At 60.9% G+C, this 19,300-nt stretch overlaps 1 protein-coding gene across 1 annotated transcript; it reads left to right on the top strand.

Moving 5' to 3' along the window:
- Positions 1-4,230: 4,230 nt before the first annotated feature.
- TMEM132E (transmembrane protein 132E) lies at positions 4,231-17,236 on the top strand. Its single transcript, XM_028128590.2, has 8 exons — positions 4,231-5,255; positions 6,729-6,875; positions 7,137-7,329; positions 8,214-8,357; positions 10,855-11,060; positions 12,816-13,104; positions 14,040-14,231; positions 15,155-17,236. Exons 1-8 carry the CDS (start codon positions 4,231-4,233, stop codon positions 16,199-16,201), a joined length of 3,243 nt encoding a protein of 1,080 aa, XP_027984391.2. The 3' UTR covers positions 16,202-17,236.
- Positions 17,237-19,300: the final 2,064 nt, after the last annotated feature.

Here is a 19,300-nt window from a genome sequence, read left to right as displayed (position 1 = left end):
TGGAGGTCTGGGTTGGGAGGGGTCCCTGGGCATAGCCCATCCCTGGCCTCTTGATCATGGACCACGTGGCCCCTAGGATCCTCACCACCTGCACAGCCATGGTGTTTGCTCCCTCTTCCATTCATTTATAGATTTGGCAGGGCACTGGTCGAGGCTCCGGGCAGTCGATCATTCACTGTTGGTCACGGCCACGCTGCCACGCGAGTCACAGCCCCTTCCGTATCTCCCAACCCTTCCTGCTGAGCCCCGTGTTTTCCAAACTTCGGTGATGATCACAGGCCTGGGATGCTTGATAAGCATACAAATCACCAGGTCTTTCATCTGCAAATTGACTGTAAGCCTGGTTCTGGCCCTAGAATCCATTGGCTATTGTTGTTTTGTTTGTTCCGACTGATTCTTACATTCAGGCAAGTTCAGGAGCAAGTAGGGAAGGATCCCCAAGCACTGACATCTGGTGTAGTGCTCACACACACACACACACACACACACACACACACACACAGCTCAGCCCCCTCGGGCCCTGCTGGCTGCCCTGCTGTGCCCTTAGCCTCAAATTCATCAAAGCTAATGACAATCTTTTTTTTTCTCTGATTTGCAAGCGATTAGTTTTAATTTGGGGACAATTAGAGGTAGAAGTAGGAGGCATCTGATCTTGATTAGAACCAGGGAGATGGCCAGAGGCACCCCACCTCTCCGGCCCGCCTGGCCCTGGCCTCCAGGCAGATGAATTTATATATTCGTCATTGGAGGGGACACTGGCTTCTGGGCAGAGGGGGCGAAGGTTGTCGGGGCGGCCAGAGACCCATGCTGTGCTCCCAGAGACCTGGGCCCAGCCTGAGACGAACAGGGAGGGCCTCTGTCCAGCCACTGGCCCCGTAAGAGGGTAGAATGGACAATTGCTAAGTACCTACTGTGTGTCACCCCGTGTACTATGCAAAGCGGGTCCAGACCCAGTGTGTGCGGCTACCCCAATCCAGCTGGAAAGGCAAACGCATAAACAGCCCCATGCCGTCTGGTGTTGGAAGTGGCTGGAGAGACTTCTGTCCGCACCGGCAACGGGGCACACGGGCCAGCACCCTGCCCCCAGGGAACAGGCGCAGAAGTAACTAATGAGATCATTTGCATCTCGCACTCACACCGGGACGAAGCTTCTGGTCAGGCAGAACCAGAGCTGGACAGAGCACAGCAGCAGCCACACACCACCCCGGTGGTACCCAGGTGGTGGTAGTGAGAGGCATCCGGGAAGGCTTCAGGGAGGAGGTGATGCCTGGGCAGGTCATGGAGAGATGACGGGACCCCGCACCCCGCTACATAAGCACTAAAACCGTTGTACCCCAATGCCATCTTGTCTGCTCCCCTTTCTGAAAGCTAGCTGTTTTCTTACCACAAGTCGCTGCCCCTTCCCGAGTCTCAGTCTCCTTATGGTCAAGGTTGCTGGGAGGGGTCTGGAGCCCCGTGCCGGCAACCCTTCCCCTCAGTAGCCATCCAGGCTCCTCCCGGGTGCAGACACATTTCTCCAATTCCTCCCTCCACGCCCCTCCGAGTCTGCTGCCCAGCCGGTGGCCCCTGCCCCCCGCTGGGTCGCCAAGGGGTCCAGATGGCCAGCCGTGAGGTTGGGACGATAAGAGGGTCAAAGGGGACTAAGTGCCACTTAGCAGGCTCTGGGGTCTCGGGCGGATGCTAAGTGAGGCAGGGCCAGTGGTCTGACTTCCGCATCCCCGCCGTGCCCAGCTGGCCTGGAGAGTGGGCCATCGCCGCTCCCTGACCACAGCTGCCCTCCTCCACCTGCAGCGGGACAAGCACGCGGCCCCTCCCCACCTCAGCCGGCACCTCCCTCCGCATCGAACAGTGCCCCTCCTCCCTCCTTGGTTTCTTGTGGCTGCTCTCCACGTCCCTGTGAGGGGGCTGATGTCACCGCCTCAGTTTGAGAGGTGAAAACGGAGGCTCAAAATGGAAGCCACTTGCTCACCGAGTGTGGCAAGGAGGAGCCTTGAACTTGCGTCCTCCCCAAGCCTCTGTCTGCTTGCCTGCTCCCTGCTGCTGCCAAAGCAGCTGGTTGGCTGCTGGTCCCTGGCCCCGACCATCATCCTGGACTCCCACACGCGCGCCTTGGGGCCAGCCTCGTGCCAGGTGGCAGGGGTGCCTTCTCAGAGCCTCTAGGGGTAACTGCGGGGCGGGATTCCAGGGACCTGCCTTGCCAAACAACTTCCTGTCCTCATTTGGGACTCAGCTGCCCACCTCCACCCCACCATCCGCAGCGGCATATCCTGCAGGCTGCAGAGGAGGGGAGGGTGGCCTGGGCACCGCGTTCTGGGAATGGAGGGAGCGATCTGGGAGTAAAAGCAGGGGCTGCCCAGAGCCCAGCAGGGTCCCCAGCTGGTCCTCAGGGCGCTGCTCAGAAGGCACGCTGAGACCAGGGGGCGCCACTCCTCTTAGAACAACGGTCCTGGGGCTTTTGCAGAAATTGAGCCTGCGTCTTGGAGGGCTTCGAGGAGGAGGTGACTCTGGAGAAAGATTCAGGGTGTGGATGTGTGCAGGTAGGAAAGGAAAGAATTCGACCCAGAGGGCACCGCCTGAGCAAAGGAGGGGAGATAAGGCAGCATCGGCAAGTGCTAACGCCAGGAGTTGTCCAGTTATGTTGGCAGTGGGGCTTGGGAGGAGGATTCCTCGGGGAAGGGGACCCTGGAACCCCGTTCTAGAGGGCCCTGAATGCCACCACCACAGTCTGGACTTTATCTGGAAAGCAGAGGGAGAGACTGTTTAATGATACACACACTTGCATTGTGTTGTACAATTCGTAGAGCCCTTTCTTACGTGATTCTCAAAAACCAAACAAGTGACAGCACAGCACCCTGTGAGACAGCATTGCTATTATTACCCGGTTTCAAAGGGGAGGGATGTGACTCAGGGGCCCTTGGGAAGACCCAGAACTGGTTCTCAAGCCTCAGACCTCCACGTCTTGGTCCTTCCTGCTCCGTGACAGTGTCCCAGCGGGTGAGCTGGGGGTGAGGGGCCAACAAGGTCCGATCTGTGTTCGACAGGAGCCAATCACTCTGGCGGCTGTGTACGGGAGGGGATGCCAGGGAGGGGGTGAGCTGGAGAAAGGGGAGACTCAGACGGTGTCACATTGTCATAGCAACGGGAGTGAAGCCAGACTGGGGCAGGGGCCTGGGGGTGGAAGACAGGGGGCAGCCTGGGACATACCAGCGAGTTAAGAGGTGGAACTGCGCCCTAGCCGGCTTGACTCAGTGGGTAGAGCGTTGGCCTGCGAACTGAAGGGTCCCAGGTTCGATTCCGGCCAGGGGCACATGCCTGGGTTGTGGGCTCAATCCCCAGTAGGGGGCGTGCAGGAGGCAGCCAATCGATGATTCTCTCTCCTCATTGATGTTTCTGCCTCTCTCTCCTTCTCTCTTCCTCTCTAAAATCAATAAAAGAAATATATTAAAAAAAAAGAGAGAGAGAGGTGGAATTGCTGGAACCTGGCAACTCCTGCGAGGATGGGGGGAGGGGTCTGAGAGGAGGGAGAGGTCAAACATTTGGGTTTGGAGAGTGAGGATCGAATTCCCTGTATCTATAGGGTGTGGGGGGTGTGGGAGGTGTATGGAGTACGGGGGAGACATGGGGTCCCTGGGAACCCACACCCTCTGAGGCCGCTGGGCCAGTGAAGGGCTTGGGTTGGAGGGTCAGGTGGCCCCGGGTTCGGGGATAAGTTACTTAAGCGTCTTGCACCTTTACCTGTACGATGTAAAAACAGGCTTTCAAAAAAGAGAAGTTATTGATGGAAAACTGGTTCAATCGATGGAGATTGTAATCATATTTGCTCAGAGGATTGATCTGAGGATCAAATAAGCTAATGCTGTTGAGCCCTCGGCGAGGTGACAATGGTGAGAGTTCACACTTCCTCAGGAACACACTCCGCCCTCATTTAGTGAGTCCTCATAGTGGCTCCTCGAGGCAAAAACATGTTATCCTCCTTTCACACGAGGATGCAGGGGGATCAAACCTCTTTAAAGCTCCGAGATGCTTTGCGCTGGAATTAGCTTGACCCCCACATGGCAGATAAAGAAATGAAGCCTGCACCAGGCCAGGGGGCCAGCTCAGAGAGGGAATGAAGATACCTGCAAAGGTGGGGCCAGGCTCAGAGCCCCAGCAACCTGGCCCTGCCCCCACTAGGACCTAGAGCCAGGCTGAGCGCTGCGCCCCCCCCCCCCCCCCCCCCCCCTGGAGTGGATGGCCCTGGGTGAGAGTGGCAGACTGGAGTGTCCCGGGGTCCGAGCACAGCCTCTCCTGACCACCGTGGGGTCTTTCTTCTGTCTGTCCCCAGCCTCCGGCCGCTCCCACCCAGCCAGCCCCAGCCCGCCGGGGCCACAGGCCAGCCCGGTGCTGCCGATCAGCTACAGGCTGTCCCACACGCGGCTGGCCTTCTTCCTGCGGGAGGCGCGGCCGCTGCCGCCGGCGCTCGCCAACAGCTCCCTGCAGCGCTCGGAGCCCTTCGTGGTGTTCCAGACCAAGGAGCTGCCGGTCCTCAACGTCTCCCTGGGGCCCTTCAGCACCAGCCAGGTGGTGGCCCGGGAGCTCCTGCAGCCGTCCAGCACCCTGGACATCCCCGAGCGCCTCACGGTCAACTGGAAGGTGCGAGCCTTCGTCGTCCGCGCCCGCGTGCCCGCCTCGCAGCCCGTGGCCCAGGTGCTGTTCTACGTAGCCGGCCGGGACTGGGACGACTTCGGCGTCACCGAGCGGCTGCCCTGTGTCCGCCTACATGCCTTCCGAGACGCCCGGGAGGTCAAGAGCTCCTGCCGCCTCAGCGGGGCCCTGGCCACCTGTCTTGTGCGGGCTGAGCTGCCCCTGGCCTGGTTCGGGCCCCCTGCCCCGGCCGCGCCGCCCACCACCCGACGCAAGTCTCCGGAGGGGCTGGAGCCCGAGCTGACGGGGGAGAGCCAGCAGGCTGAGCTGTACTACACTCTCCATGCCCCAGATGCATCCGGGGGCTGTGGGGGCACCCGGCGTGGGGCTGGGGCCGGCGTGGGGGCCCGGGCGGAGAGCCCTACCCAGCACCCGCTGCTGCGCATAGGGAGCATCAGCCTGTTCCGCCCACCCCCCAGGAGGACCCTGCAGGAGCACAGGCTGGACAGCAACCTGATGATCCGCCTGCCCGACCGGCCCCTCAAGCCGGGGGAAGTGCTCAGCATCCTCCTCTACCTGGCCCCCAACTCCTCCTCCCCCTCCAGCCCCAGCGTGGAGCATTTCACACTCAGGTAGGAGCGAAGGGGTCCGGGTCTGGCTTCCCTCTGCAGGGGCTCACCCAGCCGGCCTGTCCGGCACCCTAATCCCAGCTCTTCCACTTACCTCTCGATCGACCTCAGGAAGACAGGTCACTTGTTTGAGCCTCAGTGGTCTCACCTGTCTGACGGCAACAGACACCCCTGCCCTGTCTCCATCTCTCACAGGAAGGACATCCTGGTAAAGGAGAAATGTCCGCTTCCCCAAGCATGAATGTCCAAAAGGATAGAACTGGGGCTGGAAGGACCCTTAGACATTAGCTGACGCAAACCTCCATTTCACAGATGAGGAGACTGAGGTCAAAGCGGGGAAATGGAGATCAGAGAGCAGCTCCTTGCTGGGAGCCAAAAGATGAGCAGGAGGGTGTGTGTGTGTGTGTGTGTGTGTGTGTGTGTGTGTGTACCGGGACATCTGCCCAGTCCTAGAGTCGGGAGAAAGCGTCAGGAGATTCAGCTCTGTCTGTACCCCGAGGAGGATACGGCTCACCATTCGGAAATGCCTTAAATAGTGTCACGTCCCCACAGAACATAATGATGGCTCCCAGTAGGAATCCATGGTTTGAGCCACGTTGGATGATTCATAGGAAAGGCCCCACCAAAACGCCCGCTGCAACCCCAAACAATAGGACCTGAAACATGACCATTAGCTTCTGACTTCTGTAAGTGTCGCCCTCTCTCCTGAGGGTGCTTAAAGTACAGATATTTCGGGAAAGGATCATACCTGATTCAGTGATGGGTACCTGAATGTGAATAGGAGTTAAGTCAGTCACCAGAGATCTTGGGCTGCATTAATAGGAGTAGAGCATGTAGAATGAGGGAGGTGATCACCATTCTACTTCAGCCGGCATTCATTAGAGCACAGCGGAAGTATTGTACGTAGGATAGGACACTACGCCATGTATGTTCAATGTCCCGAGGGGGGTGATGGGATATGAGTGACTTGAAACTCTGGCGAAAGCAGCGCGATTAGAGGAACTAGAGATGTCAGGCCCAGAGGAAAGAAAACTCAGAAGCCTGCTCACCTTCCCAGCTTTCTGGAGAACTGCTGCAACGAAGAGCAGAGTTGTTCTCTCTTGCCCCGGCAGAACCCACAGTTGTCATATTTCCACTAAACAGAGGGAAGGGGTTCTAATCCTTAGGGGCTCCCTGAAAATGGAATGGGGTGCGTGCAGAAGCAGCAAGGCCCTGGTCGCTAAGGCGTGTCAGGAGAGGTAGGGAAAGGCTTAGCAGAGATGGGGCGGAGGTGACTGCAGCTTCCACTGAGGGTCAGGGGTTGTAGCTACATGATACCATTCTCCCCAGAATAGTCGCGGCTTAGAGTCTGGGGCCCAGGGTGACTTACTCACCTGCTCCCCGTACTACCAGCCCAGCCTAGGGGCCGTGACCAGGTGGACAATCCTTGGGCCCCAGGCTGACTCTCTCCTCCTCCTCCCTCCCTCTTTGTCCCAGGGTGAAGGCCAAGAAGGGCGTGACCCTTTTAGGCACCAAGTCACGGAGTGGCCAGTGGCATGTGACCTCGGAGCTGCTGACTGGGGCAAAGCACTCAACGGCCACCGTGGATGTGGCCTGGGCCCAGGGCACACCCCTGCCCCCGTGGTGAGCCGAGGTGGCGCCTCTGCCCGCCTTTCTGCGGGACAGGCCCCTGGAGGGTGGGGGAATTCTTGGTGGAGGAGGCCAGGCTTGTGGAAGGGCTGGGGCTTAGTTTATGGGGACTCCGACCAGGCGGGGCATCTCGGGCGGCTGGAGAAGACTCGGAGGGCCCCAGGGGGCAGGCTGCCGAGAGGGGCTGGGGTTCCAGAGCCCCGGGGCCGCTCCCAGCCCTTCCTCTCCGGCTCTCCTTCCTTCCTGCCCTGGCAGGGAGGGCCAGGGGCCCCTGGAGATCCTGCAGCTGGACTTTGAGATGGAGAACTTCACCAGCCAGTCGGTCAAGCGGAGGATCATGTGGCACATCGACTACCGCGGCCACGGCGCTCTGCCCGACCTGGAACGGGCAGTCACCGAGCTGACGGTCATCCAGCGGGATGTGCAAGCCATCTTGCCCCTGGCCATGGTGAGCGGGGCAGGTGACCGGGCCGGTGGATGCCCGTGCCTATCGTGGATGCATGTGTGATGGGAATGTGCACGGCTCCGTGTGCGTATAGGTCAGTGCACATGCGCATGTGAGCTAGTGTCTGCGTGTACGATTGTCTCCTGAACCCAGGTGTGCACATGTAAATGTGTGTGTGTGTGTGTGTGTGTGTGTGTGTGTGTGTGTACACTCACTCACAGGAGGCAGGCACTCTGCCTGGTGCTGGAGTAGGACAGCCGATGCTGAGGGGGACTGAGGTGGGAGAAGTCACCCAGGGAGGGACCACTCAGGGGATCTTTCCTGGAGGAGGTGGCCATGCAGTTGAACCTTGAAGGCTGTGTGGGGGAAGGGCTCATACAATCCGAGAAGATGAGGAGGGTGCTGTGGTCAGGGGACCATGCAGACGGAAGGTGCAGTGATGGGAATGTGAGTGGTTGTTCGAAGGGAGCAATGGATTTAGGGAGAGTGCAAGAGGGTGATAAGCTGGAATGATGGGTGGGGGTGAGCCCAGGAGCACCTCGAGTGGCCAGGCAAATGTGTTGGACTTCCCTCGGTGAGTCCTGGGGATGGGGAGCATGGAAGAAGGTGGGAGGGGACTTGGGAATGGTGGTTTTTTGGCAGCAGAGGGAGGTAGACCATGGAAGCTACTGCAGAAGACCAAGCGAGATGAGCATCTGAGAAGGTGCGAGGCTGGGTGGATGCACCTCCCTGCACATGTGCACAGGTGTCCCCATGGGAGGGTGCACACCTGAGAAGTGGGGGCAGTTAGGAGCCGGGGCCTTGGCTGGCGTGTCCTGGTGGAGGAGGGATCTGCAAACATCTGGCTCCACCCTCAGCAGAGCTCCACCCTCCTCTCCTCCCCACAGGACACAGAGATCATCAACACGGCCATCCTGACTGGCCGGACGGTGGCCATCCCTGTCAAGGTCATTGCCATCGAAGTGACCGGCCTCGTCCTAGATGTCTCTGCCATGGTGGAATGTGAGTCTGACAATGAGGACATCATCAAGGTGAGCTTCCTGGAGGTGGGGCCCCTGGGAAGAAGGCCTTAGACCTTCACGGGGAGGGGAGCCCCAAGCCAGAGGGAAAGTCACATCCCAGGAAGGTTCCCTTGGCAGGCAAGGAGACTGGAAATTGGGAGCAGGAGTGGGAAAGGGCTGTGGGCATCCCTCGTTCAGCCTGAGTCGGGTGAGGAGAAGCCCTGGGTACTGCCCTGCCAGTCCTGGAGGGCTGCCTGTAGGGATGGAGAAGAGACTGTTTGGCAGACCATGGGGAGAAGGCAGCCTTGACAACTTGAACTCAGTCCAATCTGGCAAGTGGTTAGGGAGCCCCTGCTGTGTGGCAGACACTGGGCAAGGCAATGAGGGGGCAGGGGGTGGGCCCCGCAGAGACATGCTCGGAACCTGGATGCTGGCCCCAAGTGGAGAAGATCCCGCCCAGGGAGGAAGCTTCCAGAAGCATGTGAGTTAGGCCAGGAGTGAGGGTTGTATAAGGAAGGACCCACTCTGGGCACACACCCCAACCTCCTCCAAGTCCCAACGGCCCCTCCCTGAGCTCCGCCCCAGAGACCCCCTCTGGGCCCTGGGTCCTCCATGGCCTAGCAAAAAGGGTATTGCTCTGACTCAAGCGGCCCAGTTGCCACCTCCCCAGGAGGGCCTCCAGATTCGCCCCTTCCCCTGGCCGTGGCTGGTGGTCAGAGGCAGCAGAGGGGGCAGGAATGCAGGAGGGTGTCCATCCACGGTACGTGAGGTCGGTGAGCTGTTTGCTGGGCCGGCCTCCAGCAGTTGCCCAACTCAGAACGATTCGACTCCAGAATCTGTTCCCTGTTCGTGTCCACCTTCCCGCTTGAAGGAGAGTGGGAGGAGAGGGATGTGGGTGTCCTCCCTCTGGCTCCCTGGGGCTAACCTGGCGTGCAGGCTCTCTCTCCAAACTCTGCCCGGGGTCCCTCCAGGCCTGGCAGCCTGGAGCTCACCTTGGCTATCCCCCTTCCAAGAAGAAGTCCTTCCAAGTGAGTTAGAGCAGATGGCTAGGTCCCCCACCCCCATCACCTCCCGGGAGCAGAAGCCTCGGCCAGGCCCGCGGGGCCCTCCGCTGCTGGCAGCTGGCGCAGGAAGACACGGGCCTGCTCCCAAGAGCCCAGCCCCTTTCTCCCGCTGCCCAGACACGCCCTCCCCAGCCCCAGAGGGACCAGAACAAAGCCGTGGTGGCTGAGATACCGAAGGGAATTGGCGGAGATTCTGAAATGGAACTTGTTTCCGTCCTCCGTGAAATACACTCGGGGTCTTTATGGAGTTTGCCAACATTCTAAGTGGGACCTGCCAGCCTTCAGAGGGGCTGCTCTGCCTCCCCAAGTGGGAAATGAGCATCTCTGGCAGGGCCGCGGGTCCGCGGGCCCCTCCCACCCCTCCGGGACCGTGAAGAGAGCTAGCAGGAGTTTGGGACGCCCCGGGCTCATCTCCACAAATGAGCCCCAAGCCCAGCACCCTCCCGGCCCCCCGCCAGAGCCTTCAGGGTGTGATCAGCCCACAGGCTGCCTCCCGACGTGAGGACGCGCACCCACGGGCATGCACCAGCTGGAGCACCTAAATACACGGCACACGGCGTTCAGCCAGGTGTGTGTGTGGGCCCATGTAACACGTACACCATCTGCATCTGTCCTGAAGGACTGGCGGCGACACCTCTGTGAGTGGGCACAGGTATCCACCCCCCCAGATGTGTTCAGAAGGCACATGCCCATCCGGGGAAGCTCTAAGAGGCAAGTTGGTATCCAGATGGGCATGCATTGGCGAGAGCTGCAGCCGGTGGTGGCAATCATCCGCCGGGCTGGGCGTGAGGTCTTCTGGTCCTGATTTTTCCTCTCTCCTCCCCTCACTCCCACCCCAGGCTAGAGCAGCCCTCTCGCCTGAAATTAACCAGAGCCCGTTTTCCTGGGACTGCTGATCCAGAGGGTCCCGGGAGGAGCCAAGTCCTGCCCTTCACCCCGCCCCACCCCACCACACACACACACACACTTGACCTCCGCCTTGCTCAGTGGAGCACCTGCTCGGTGTACACTCGGGACAGGCTGCTCTTTGGTACAGCGAAGGACTCTCCCTGCCAGACCCCTGCCCAGGTAGTCATGCAGGGGAGGAGAGCCAGTCCCGAGGACCCTCCGCCCGAAGGCTCCTCCGAGGCGTGAGCTGGTGCCTCAGAAGCTGCCCCTTGTAAAAGCATTTGCATGTTGGCTCCTGGCTGGGAAGCGAACACCTCCCACAGTAGCCCCCTGAGAGATGGTCTCTCTGGAAACACAGGATGGAGGCGGGGACACAGAAGCTGACGCCTCCCAGAGGAATTAAATTAGGAGGTGCCTTCCCCTTCCCCTGCCCCCTCCCCTTCAGCCTCATGTGACTGGTACTTTCTCTCTCCAACAGCCTCTGGCCCTGCTTGTCAGACTGCTGCACTCCTTGCTCTGCCCGCAGGATGACCTGTAGGGCAAGACATGCCAACCACCCTCCCTCCCCTCCCCAGGTATCCAGCAGCTGTGACTACGTGTTTGTTAGCGGAAAGGAGTCTCGCGGGTCCATGAATGCCAGGGTCACCTTCCGCTACGACGCCCTCAGTGCCCCCCTGGAAATGACAGTCTGGGTCCCCAAGCTGCCCCTGCACATCGAGCTCTCGGACGCCCGCCTCAGCCAAGTGAAGGGCTGGAGGGTACCCATCCTCCCCGACCGGAGGTACAGCCCCTCCACACACGGCAGAGACTCGGGACACGCGCGGGTGACACAGCCCTGGCACACAGTCTGATCTGCGTGTGTGCATCAGGGCCTCGGTGTACACAGTCTGCGGGTCGGTTATGCAGTCAACCAACTTTTACTGAGCAGCTACTGTGTGCCAGGCACTGGCGGGTGGTTGAGATGCGAGATGAGTGTGGCGAATGCCTTACTCAGCCAAGTTCTGGGTCCACCAGGGAAGCCATCATGTATAGGCCACAGAGCACGGCGGATGCCAGAAGCAGGGAATGAAGTGGCACAAAGGAGAGAACCACCTCTTCCTCTGGGAAAAGTCAAGGCAGGCTTCCTGGAAGGGGTGACTCTTGAGCCAAGTCTAAAAGGATGAGTGGAAAGGGGTTGCCTGGGGAACAGGGTGAGAGACCAGTCCAACAGCCGACAAAATGGGGCAGACACAGGAACACAGGAGCACACACGGCTGTACACACGTGCCCCAGCCTGGGCACGCCGAGGCACACGTGTAGGCACATCAGCTGGGCACACACTAACTCACACTGGGTCCCCTCTCTGGGGGGCAGGCTCACACACCTGAGTACCCAACTGTGGGGCATGGACACCTGCCCTCAGCGCACCCCACTCACCCACCATGGCTGCTAGAGAGAAAAGCAGCAGGGAGGAGAGGAGGGGCGGGGCTAGGGAGAGGAGCCGGCGGCCGAGGGAGAGTTGGGCTCAGTTCAATTCTGCAGGATTTGGGAAAGAAAGGCCGCGTAGACCAGAGCCTCTCAGACGTGAATGAGCACACGGCTCACCTGCGGTCCTGTCCATGGCACATGTGTTTTGGACCAGCTCCTGGGTGGTGCTGAGGCTGCTTTGAGTAGCGAGGACGCAGTAAACTCTGAAGCCAGACAGCCGGGGTTTGAGCACTGACCTCTGCTCTTCACCAGCTGGGCAACCGTGGGCTCTGCCCACAGCCTCTCCACGCCTCCGTCTCCTCCTCTGTGAAACAGGCACACGAACACTTACCGCACAGGGTTGTGGTGAGGACTGGATTTGTTAACAGGTAAAAGCACCTCCGTAGGGATGAATATTCTAGTGCTTGATTCTTCTGAGCGCTAGCAAAGCAGGAGCCGCACGCCTCACACGGTGAATCTCCTGCTGCTTGCATTATGGGTAATTCTGAGTAGGCTGAGAATTCCCCAAACCATCACGTCCTGGGTCCCTTGGCTCACCAGTTCTTCCCTCCGTTTTTCTCTCTCCTTTTTGCATTTCACTATGAGCAGCAAGAGAAACCCAAGCGGCCCCTTCAGCTCTTGGCTTGTGAAGCTCAGCTACATATCCAGGTTGATCACTTACAAGTTCCGTTTGCCACGCAGCGTAGGACGAGCCAGCCCAGCTCCTGGCACTCCGTAACGGAGCGCCTTTGCTCCAGCTCAGAGCTGAGAGCGGGGGCCAGGCACACGCTCCGTGCTGAAAAGAGGTCGCACTCGTCAGGATTTGACGCCAGCTTTTCGCAGGCGTCGGGGAAGCCAAGCGGAGGCGGAGAGGGACCAGGGAGGGCCAAGAAGGTGCCTTTATAGGAGGGAAGAGCCTGGGACTCCCAGCTCCACACTCGTCAGGAACAGGAGTGAGCCAGGGAAAAGGCTTGCTATCTGCACACTGCCATCCACGGGAGCCGGAGAGCGGCTAGCAGGGCCAGGGGCGGGAGGGGCGTGTGCAGGCCACTGCCAGGGCGAGGAGCCCTGATCCTGTGCCCCCTCCCAGGTCGGCCCGGGAGAGCGAGGACGAGGACGAGGAGGACGAGGAGCGGCGGCAGAGCAGCAGCCGCGGCTGCACCCTGCAGTACCAGCACGCCACTCTGCAGGTCTTCACCCAGTTCCACACGACCTCGTCCGAGGGCACCGACCAGGTGGTCACCATGCTGGGCCCGGACTGGCTGGTGGAGGTCACCGACCTGGTCAGCGACTTCATGCGGGTGGGTGACCCCCGAGTGGCACGCCTGGTAGACAGCAGCACGCTGGCAGGCCTGGAGCCGGGCACCACCCCCTTCAAGGTAGGCACAAGGGCAGTGCCAGGAGCCCTGTTTACCTGTGGGCAGAGGATGCAGACGTTCTTAGGAAAGGAATCCCAGGGCCTCGGCCTCCGGAAGCAACCCCAGTCGGCCCCCAAAACACACTTTCTTCCCTGCCTGCGCCCCTCTGCCTGATGTTCCACCATCAGAGGCCAAGGTCCTTTAGCTTCACCTGGTGACGGGTCTCCCTCCAAGCCCTACCAGTACTATCAACCTTGCATCGCCGCGTGGTCCCTGAGACAGGTGTGGGTGAGGTGGGAGAGCAGGTGAGGGCTCAGGCAGCTCGAGGCCAGGAGAGGGAGTTCAGGAGCTAGGAACGCAACTCTGACCTTGACATTTGCCTGAGTAGAAACCCTCCACCTGGGAGATGGTGAACAGGGACCCGTGAGCTGGGATCTGCTTGCAGGATGCTTGTTTGTAAAAACGATTGATCCGACATTTGAAAATGGGAAAGCTTCTCATTGTTTAGAAAACCAGGTTTCTGGTTTTACAAAATATAAATCTGGCACCACGGGACCTGCCTTCCCACCTGGCAATACGCTGCTGGCGTCCATACTGGCGCCCCCTTTCCATGAGCATGAGTTCTCTCTCCCCTTTGCCACAGTCCCCACCACTCCCTTTTGTCTCCCTCACATTGAGGTTGGAATATCAACTGCTATTGTTATTGCTATTGTGCAGGCCTATTGTTTTCCTTTACATCTGCCCATCTCTCTCATCTGTGCTCCTGCAAGGCCCGCACCCCTCCCCCCCAAGGGACCCCTGGACCCTGGTTCCCAGGTGCAAACCTAAGGCAGAGCCTCCCAGCCTGCCCCACCCCCTGGACCTCTCTTCCAGTGGCACCGGGACTCCCCCTGATGGGTGGTCCTGGGGGTGCTGCTTTCCTGGCCTTCACCCCCCCCTGCCCCTCTCTGCCTCAGGTGGTGTCCCCACTGACAGAGTCTGTGCTCGGGGAGACGCTGCTGACAGTGACAGAGGAGAAGGTCAGCATCACACAGCTGCAGGCCCAGGTGGTGGCCAGCCTCTCCCTCTCCCTACGGCCAAGCCCCGGGAGCAGCCACACCATCCTGGCCACCGCTGCCGCCCAGCAGACCCTCAGCTTCCTCAAGCAGGTAACTGGATGCCCAGCCTGCCAGCCTGGGGCTGGGAGTGTAGAAGGAGGGCTTGCGGGCTCTGGCTTGCCCTTGTGCCGTGAGTCCCCCAAAATGAGGGCTTTAGGCAGTGGAAGATCTATCGACCCTCCATGCCCCGTGTGCCTGCTCCACCCCATCCCACTGCCGTCTGCCCAGGGAGTCTGGCCAAGGTCTCGCTTTCTGCACCTGCCCCCCTGAGGTCTTCCTGCTAAGGGTTCCCCCTCCCAGATTCTCAGAGGGCCCATCACCTCTGCCGGTACCCCCAGGAATTACCTTACCTATTTCTGGAGCCCCAACTACAGCCCACCCCCAAAATGCCAGGACACTGGCTACAGGCAGAGGTGGAAAGGTGACAGGCAGAATCCCAGGGAATGAGAAGGTGGGTGTTGAGCACCAAGCCAGGCGTCAGGAGCCAGAAGCCATCTCCCTCAACTTGCTCCCTGACCCCAGGCCAATCCCTCCTCTCTGGGCCCTGCTCCCTCCTCGGCAGGGAGACCAGTGTAACAAACAGGGGAGACTGGGGTTGTTCGTATATTCTCAACCTCCAAGTGTCTGATGGGGGTGATCGCAAGGTCAGGCATGGAGAAGTGGGGTGACTCCTGCAGCAAAAGGGACTTGAGTGAGACCCAAGGCAGAACTTACCTTCAGCTCATCAAGGGGAGAAAGGTGAGGTGGGCAAAGGAAGTCTCAAGGCAGCAGGAGGCCATCGTGGGCCCTGGACCCTCCTCACAACCTCCCCGTCAATCATTCCTGAGCACCTGCCCCCTGCCAGGCACATCCAGCCCGGGGAGTCCAGCCGGGAGCCAGACACCTTGGTCCCTGCCCTCACAAAGCTCCTCCACCAGGGAAGCCAGCCAGGACTAGCCTCTGACTCCTCTCCCCTCCTCCTCCTCCTCCTCCAGGAAGCCCTCCTGAGCCTCTGGCTCTCCTACAGCGACGGCACCACCGCCCCACTCTCCCTCTACAGCCCCCGGGACTATGGGCTGCTGGTGAGCAGTCTGGACGAGCGGGTGGCTACGGTGACCCAGGACCGGGCCTTCCCGCTGGTGGTGGCCGAGGCGGAGGGGGCGGGGCCGCTGCTCCGGGCGGAGCTCACCATCGCTGAGAGCTGCCAGAAGACCAAGCGCAAGAGCGTTCTGGCGACGACCCCCGTGGGCCTGCGGGTGCACTTTGGGCGGGAGGAGGAGGACCCCACCTACGACTACCCAGGCCCCAGCCAACCGGGGCCGGGTGGGGGCGAGGACGAAGCCCGGGGAGCCGGCCCTCCAGGCACCGGGATGTCCCCGCCGGAGGCTCCGGGGCCCGTCACCGCCAGCCCCGCGGGGCCGCCCACAGAGGATTTCCCGCCGCTGCCCACGGGCTTCCAGCAGATGCCACGCGAGCTGACGGACCTGGAGATCGGCATGTACGCGCTGCTGGGCGTCTTCTGCCTCGCCATCCTCGTCTTCCTCATTAACTGCGTGGTCTTCGTGCTGCGCTACCGGCACAAGCGCATCCCGCCCGAGGGCCAGACCAGCACGGACCACTCCCACCACTGGGTGTTCCTGGGCAACGGGCAGCCGCTGCGGGCGCAGGGCGAGCTGTCCCCACCCGCCGGCAACCCGCTGGAGACCGTGCCCGCCTGCTGCCACGGCGACCACCACAGCAGCGGCAGCTCGCAGACCAGCGTCCAGAGTCAGGTGCACGGGCGGGGCGACGGCTCCTCGGGCGGCTCCGCCCGGGACCAGGCCGAGGACCCCGCCAGCTCGCCCACGTCCAAGCGCAAGCGGGTCAAGTTCACCACCTTCACCACGCTGCCCACGGAGGAGCTGGCCTATGACTCGGTGCCCGCCGGCGAGGAGGAGGAGGACGACGAGGAGGACCTGGGGTGGGGCTGCCCGGATGTGGCGAGCGCCACGCGGCCTGCTGCACCCCCCAATTACATGCGCAGAAACAAAGAGATTGCGTAGAGGCGCCGTCTCCCGTGGGGGGGGGCTCTGGGAGGGCACGGCCAGGACCCCTGCTCGCACGGTCGTGGGCTGGCGGCTGGCGTGGATCTGAAAGGCCCTGCCCTGCAGCGTTGCTCTCTGCAGGTGCCGCTCCCTCGCCCCTCGCCGGGCCCGTCCAGCTGCCTCACACGGTGCCCTCTCGGCGGCCGCAGGTGGACGGCTCCTTTGAGAGCTCGCTGGGAGGGAGCGAGCCCAGCCCTCCTACCTTTTCCAAACCCCCTCCCATCTGAGACAGCCTGCCCCAGGAGCGAGGCCAGGTGGGCCCCCACTGTGAGCGCCCTGCCTCCCACGGGGTCCCCCCCGTGCTGGGGGTTCTGTGGGGTCTTGTGTCACAAGCTGCACAAAGACTTTTTTCAAACCACTATTCAGGGATTTCTGTCCTGCAGGGCGGGGAGGCAGCAGCTGCCAGCCCTTGCCAAGGATCTTGCTGTGGACAAAACTTTGGGGGGGCCTGGGGGACACGTGTAGCATCTTCTGGCTTCCTGGGACCTCCCAGTCCCTCCCTAGGACCTGGGAGCGGACCCCAGAGGGGTCTGTGGTCAAGCCAGGCACCTTCCTAAGAGCCCAGGACTCCCTCCTCTGCCCCCAAGGGCTATAGAAGTGGCCGGAAGGGGGAGGAGTCCTCAGCCCACCCCTGGCCAAGCCACGGCCCAGAGCACCATGTCTGGGTGGGCCCAGGGAGGCTCCCATGCCTCCCGCCCACCCGCCTGCCCCCCCATAGCAAGGCCAGCACTCCGCCTTAGCCCCTCCAGCTCTGCTGGCCACTCCTCCCTTCTCTGCAGGGGGCGACCACCCATCCCCCCAGGAAATGGAATCGGTGGGAATGGAGGGGGGCACCGAGGGAGCTGTGAAGGACCTGGGGATGGGCAAGGCCCAGGGAGCCGGGCGTCTCCCTACCCCACCTCACAGCCACTTTTCTCTCGGGTTCTACCACCACTGTGTCGGGTTTTTTCTTAAATAAATGGAGGCGACCAGATTGGAGGTGGGGGCAGCAGCTCCCAGAGAACAGACAGTGCAGGGTGGCTGGCTCCGTGTCTCTGCTTTATGTGTACGCATGCACACTCACCCCCCACACACGTGTACACACATGCACACGTGGGCACAGTAAATGACGTGAGAGAGAAACACGGCTAAGCCCACTGCCGTCCCGCTCTTCCCCCTCCAGCATCCGGGCTCATAGACCTCCGAGCTGTGGGCATGCCCGCGTCAGAGGATGAAGCATTTACTGACCCAGAAATGTGCCCTGACAAAGGCGTGCCTCCTCTAGGAGTCCGCCAGGAGTGGCTCCAGAGGGAGGGGCCAGCCTCGGGGCCTCCAGAGAAATGCCTTGGAGATGAGAAGGAACAGAGAAATCAGGAGAGAAGTGGGAGTGCGGTCGGTCGGAGCTGGCCGGTTCTTCCACAGCCTTCACCCCCCCTCCTCAGAGGAGGCTCCTCCCATCCCCATCCCCATCCCCATCCCCATCCCCACCCCCATCCCCGCCTCTCAGGGAGGCCTCCCTTCTCCACGGGTTGGTGGGGAAAGCTTGGTGGTCCCCATGGCAAGAGCCAGGCAGGAGAGAGCCAAGGCTGTTGGGTATGCCGCTCCCACAGGGGCCTTGGCTAAGGTGACCAGATCGTCCCGCTTTTGGAGGGACAAAACCGATTTTTAACAATTTGTCCCGCGTCCCACAGCGTTTTAAAAAAGGATGGAATGGGCAAGGGGCCCCGTTGGGAAGACGCTGAGCAGGAAGGATGAGGGCCAGCGCCGTGGGACGCGGGACAAATTGTTAAAAATCGGTTTTGTCCCGCCAAAAGCGGGAAGATCTGGTCACCTTAGCCTTGGCTGGCCCTGGAAGACCAATCTCTGGCACAGGCAGCAGCCCCTGGGGGCACCGGGGTGCCTGACCTGAGGGGGAGCCTGGCCAAGGCTGCCTGGCCCGCCTCCCTCTCGCAGCCTGGAGAGGAGGCTACAGCAACGGCCTCGGAGAGGGGAGGAGGCACAGCAACCAGCACCTGGCAGAAGGGACCAGGGGCGGGACAAGCTGCACCGGCACCCGGCCCGGCACCTGGGAAGGACGCCTGCCTTCCACAGGCCTCTGCTCCTCGGCAGGGGCAGCCCTGGGGCGCTGTGAGGATTGGGTAGCTAATTGGCGCCCAAAAGCTCCTGGCACTGACAACACCTGGAGTTTGCCACATTCAGGGCTGCTTTTCAGGTAAGGTGTGGCCCTGAAGGAAGACTAGAGATTGGCCAGCTCTGCCCAAGATGGATTGGCAACAAGGAGTGGGTATAGCTCAGTGGCACGAGGAAGCTACAGGGAAGCCATGGCCGGGGCAGAAGTACTGTCCTCGAGTTCCCAGAGCACCAGACACCTGCTGCTCAGATAACCCCGACAGTGACCTCCTAAAGGGGATCCCTTAACCCACGGTGCCTAGAATCGGCAAGTGGTCAACACATGTTTGCTGACTGAAGTCCAAACAGAAACTGTGAATGGCTTTCTCATTATTCTGCACTTGGGGATTTCTATACCCTGCCATCTTACCACGCGATCAGTGCGGAACGTCACAATTACAGAGAGAGATGAGGCATAGGTGTGAGTCAGGGAAGAAGGAGTATTCTAGCCAGGGTGCGTGCGCATGGGAGGGGGTGCTGGTGCTAAAGTTGGAGAATGGTTCCATTTGTTTATTCAACACAGAAAGCTCCTACTGTGTGCTAGGCCCTGCCGGGGAGTGTGGAAGGAGCCTGTGGGGAAGGTGGGCAAGTCAGCTGACCACGGCCAGCTGGGACGACGGGTGCTCTCCGTGGTAGCTGTGCCCTGGGTTGGAGGGGCACAGCAGAGAGAAGGAGGCATTTTCAAACCGGATTTGCTGAGGACGGGGCCAGGGACATTCCAGGAAGGGAGGAGGGTGGGCGTGCAGGCCCAGAGGCTGCAGACCTGACGCCGCGTGCTTTCTCTCGCTTCCCTGTCTCTGCACGTGCATGCCCCCATGCCTGGAGCAGGGGTCCCAGGGGATAGGGGCACACAAACACATCTGTGCAAAGGTGTGGAGGCCAGAGGGAGTGTGTGTGTGTGTACGGCGG

This window comes from Eptesicus fuscus, chromosome 20, assembly GCF_027574615.1.
Source record: "Eptesicus fuscus isolate TK198812 chromosome 20, DD_ASM_mEF_20220401, whole genome shotgun sequence".
Taxonomy (NCBI): domain Eukaryota; kingdom Metazoa; phylum Chordata; class Mammalia; order Chiroptera; family Vespertilionidae; genus Eptesicus; species Eptesicus fuscus.
This window is presented reverse-complemented; position numbering and strand designations above follow the sequence as displayed.

Bases quoted from the DNA above. Each gene is read 5' to 3' on its own strand.
- TMEM132E (XM_028128590.2), top strand. From the start codon at position 4,231: ATGGCCCTGGGTGAGAGTGGCAGACTGGAGTGTCCCGGGGTCCGAGCA. The intron at 7,330-8,213 runs GTGAGCGGGGCA...TCCTCCCCACAG, and splicing joins CCATCTTGCCCCTGGCCATG to GACACAGAGATCATCAACAC. The intron at 13,105-14,039 runs GTAGGCACAAGG...TCTCTGCCTCAG, and splicing joins CGGGCACCACCCCCTTCAAG to GTGGTGTCCCCACTGACAGA.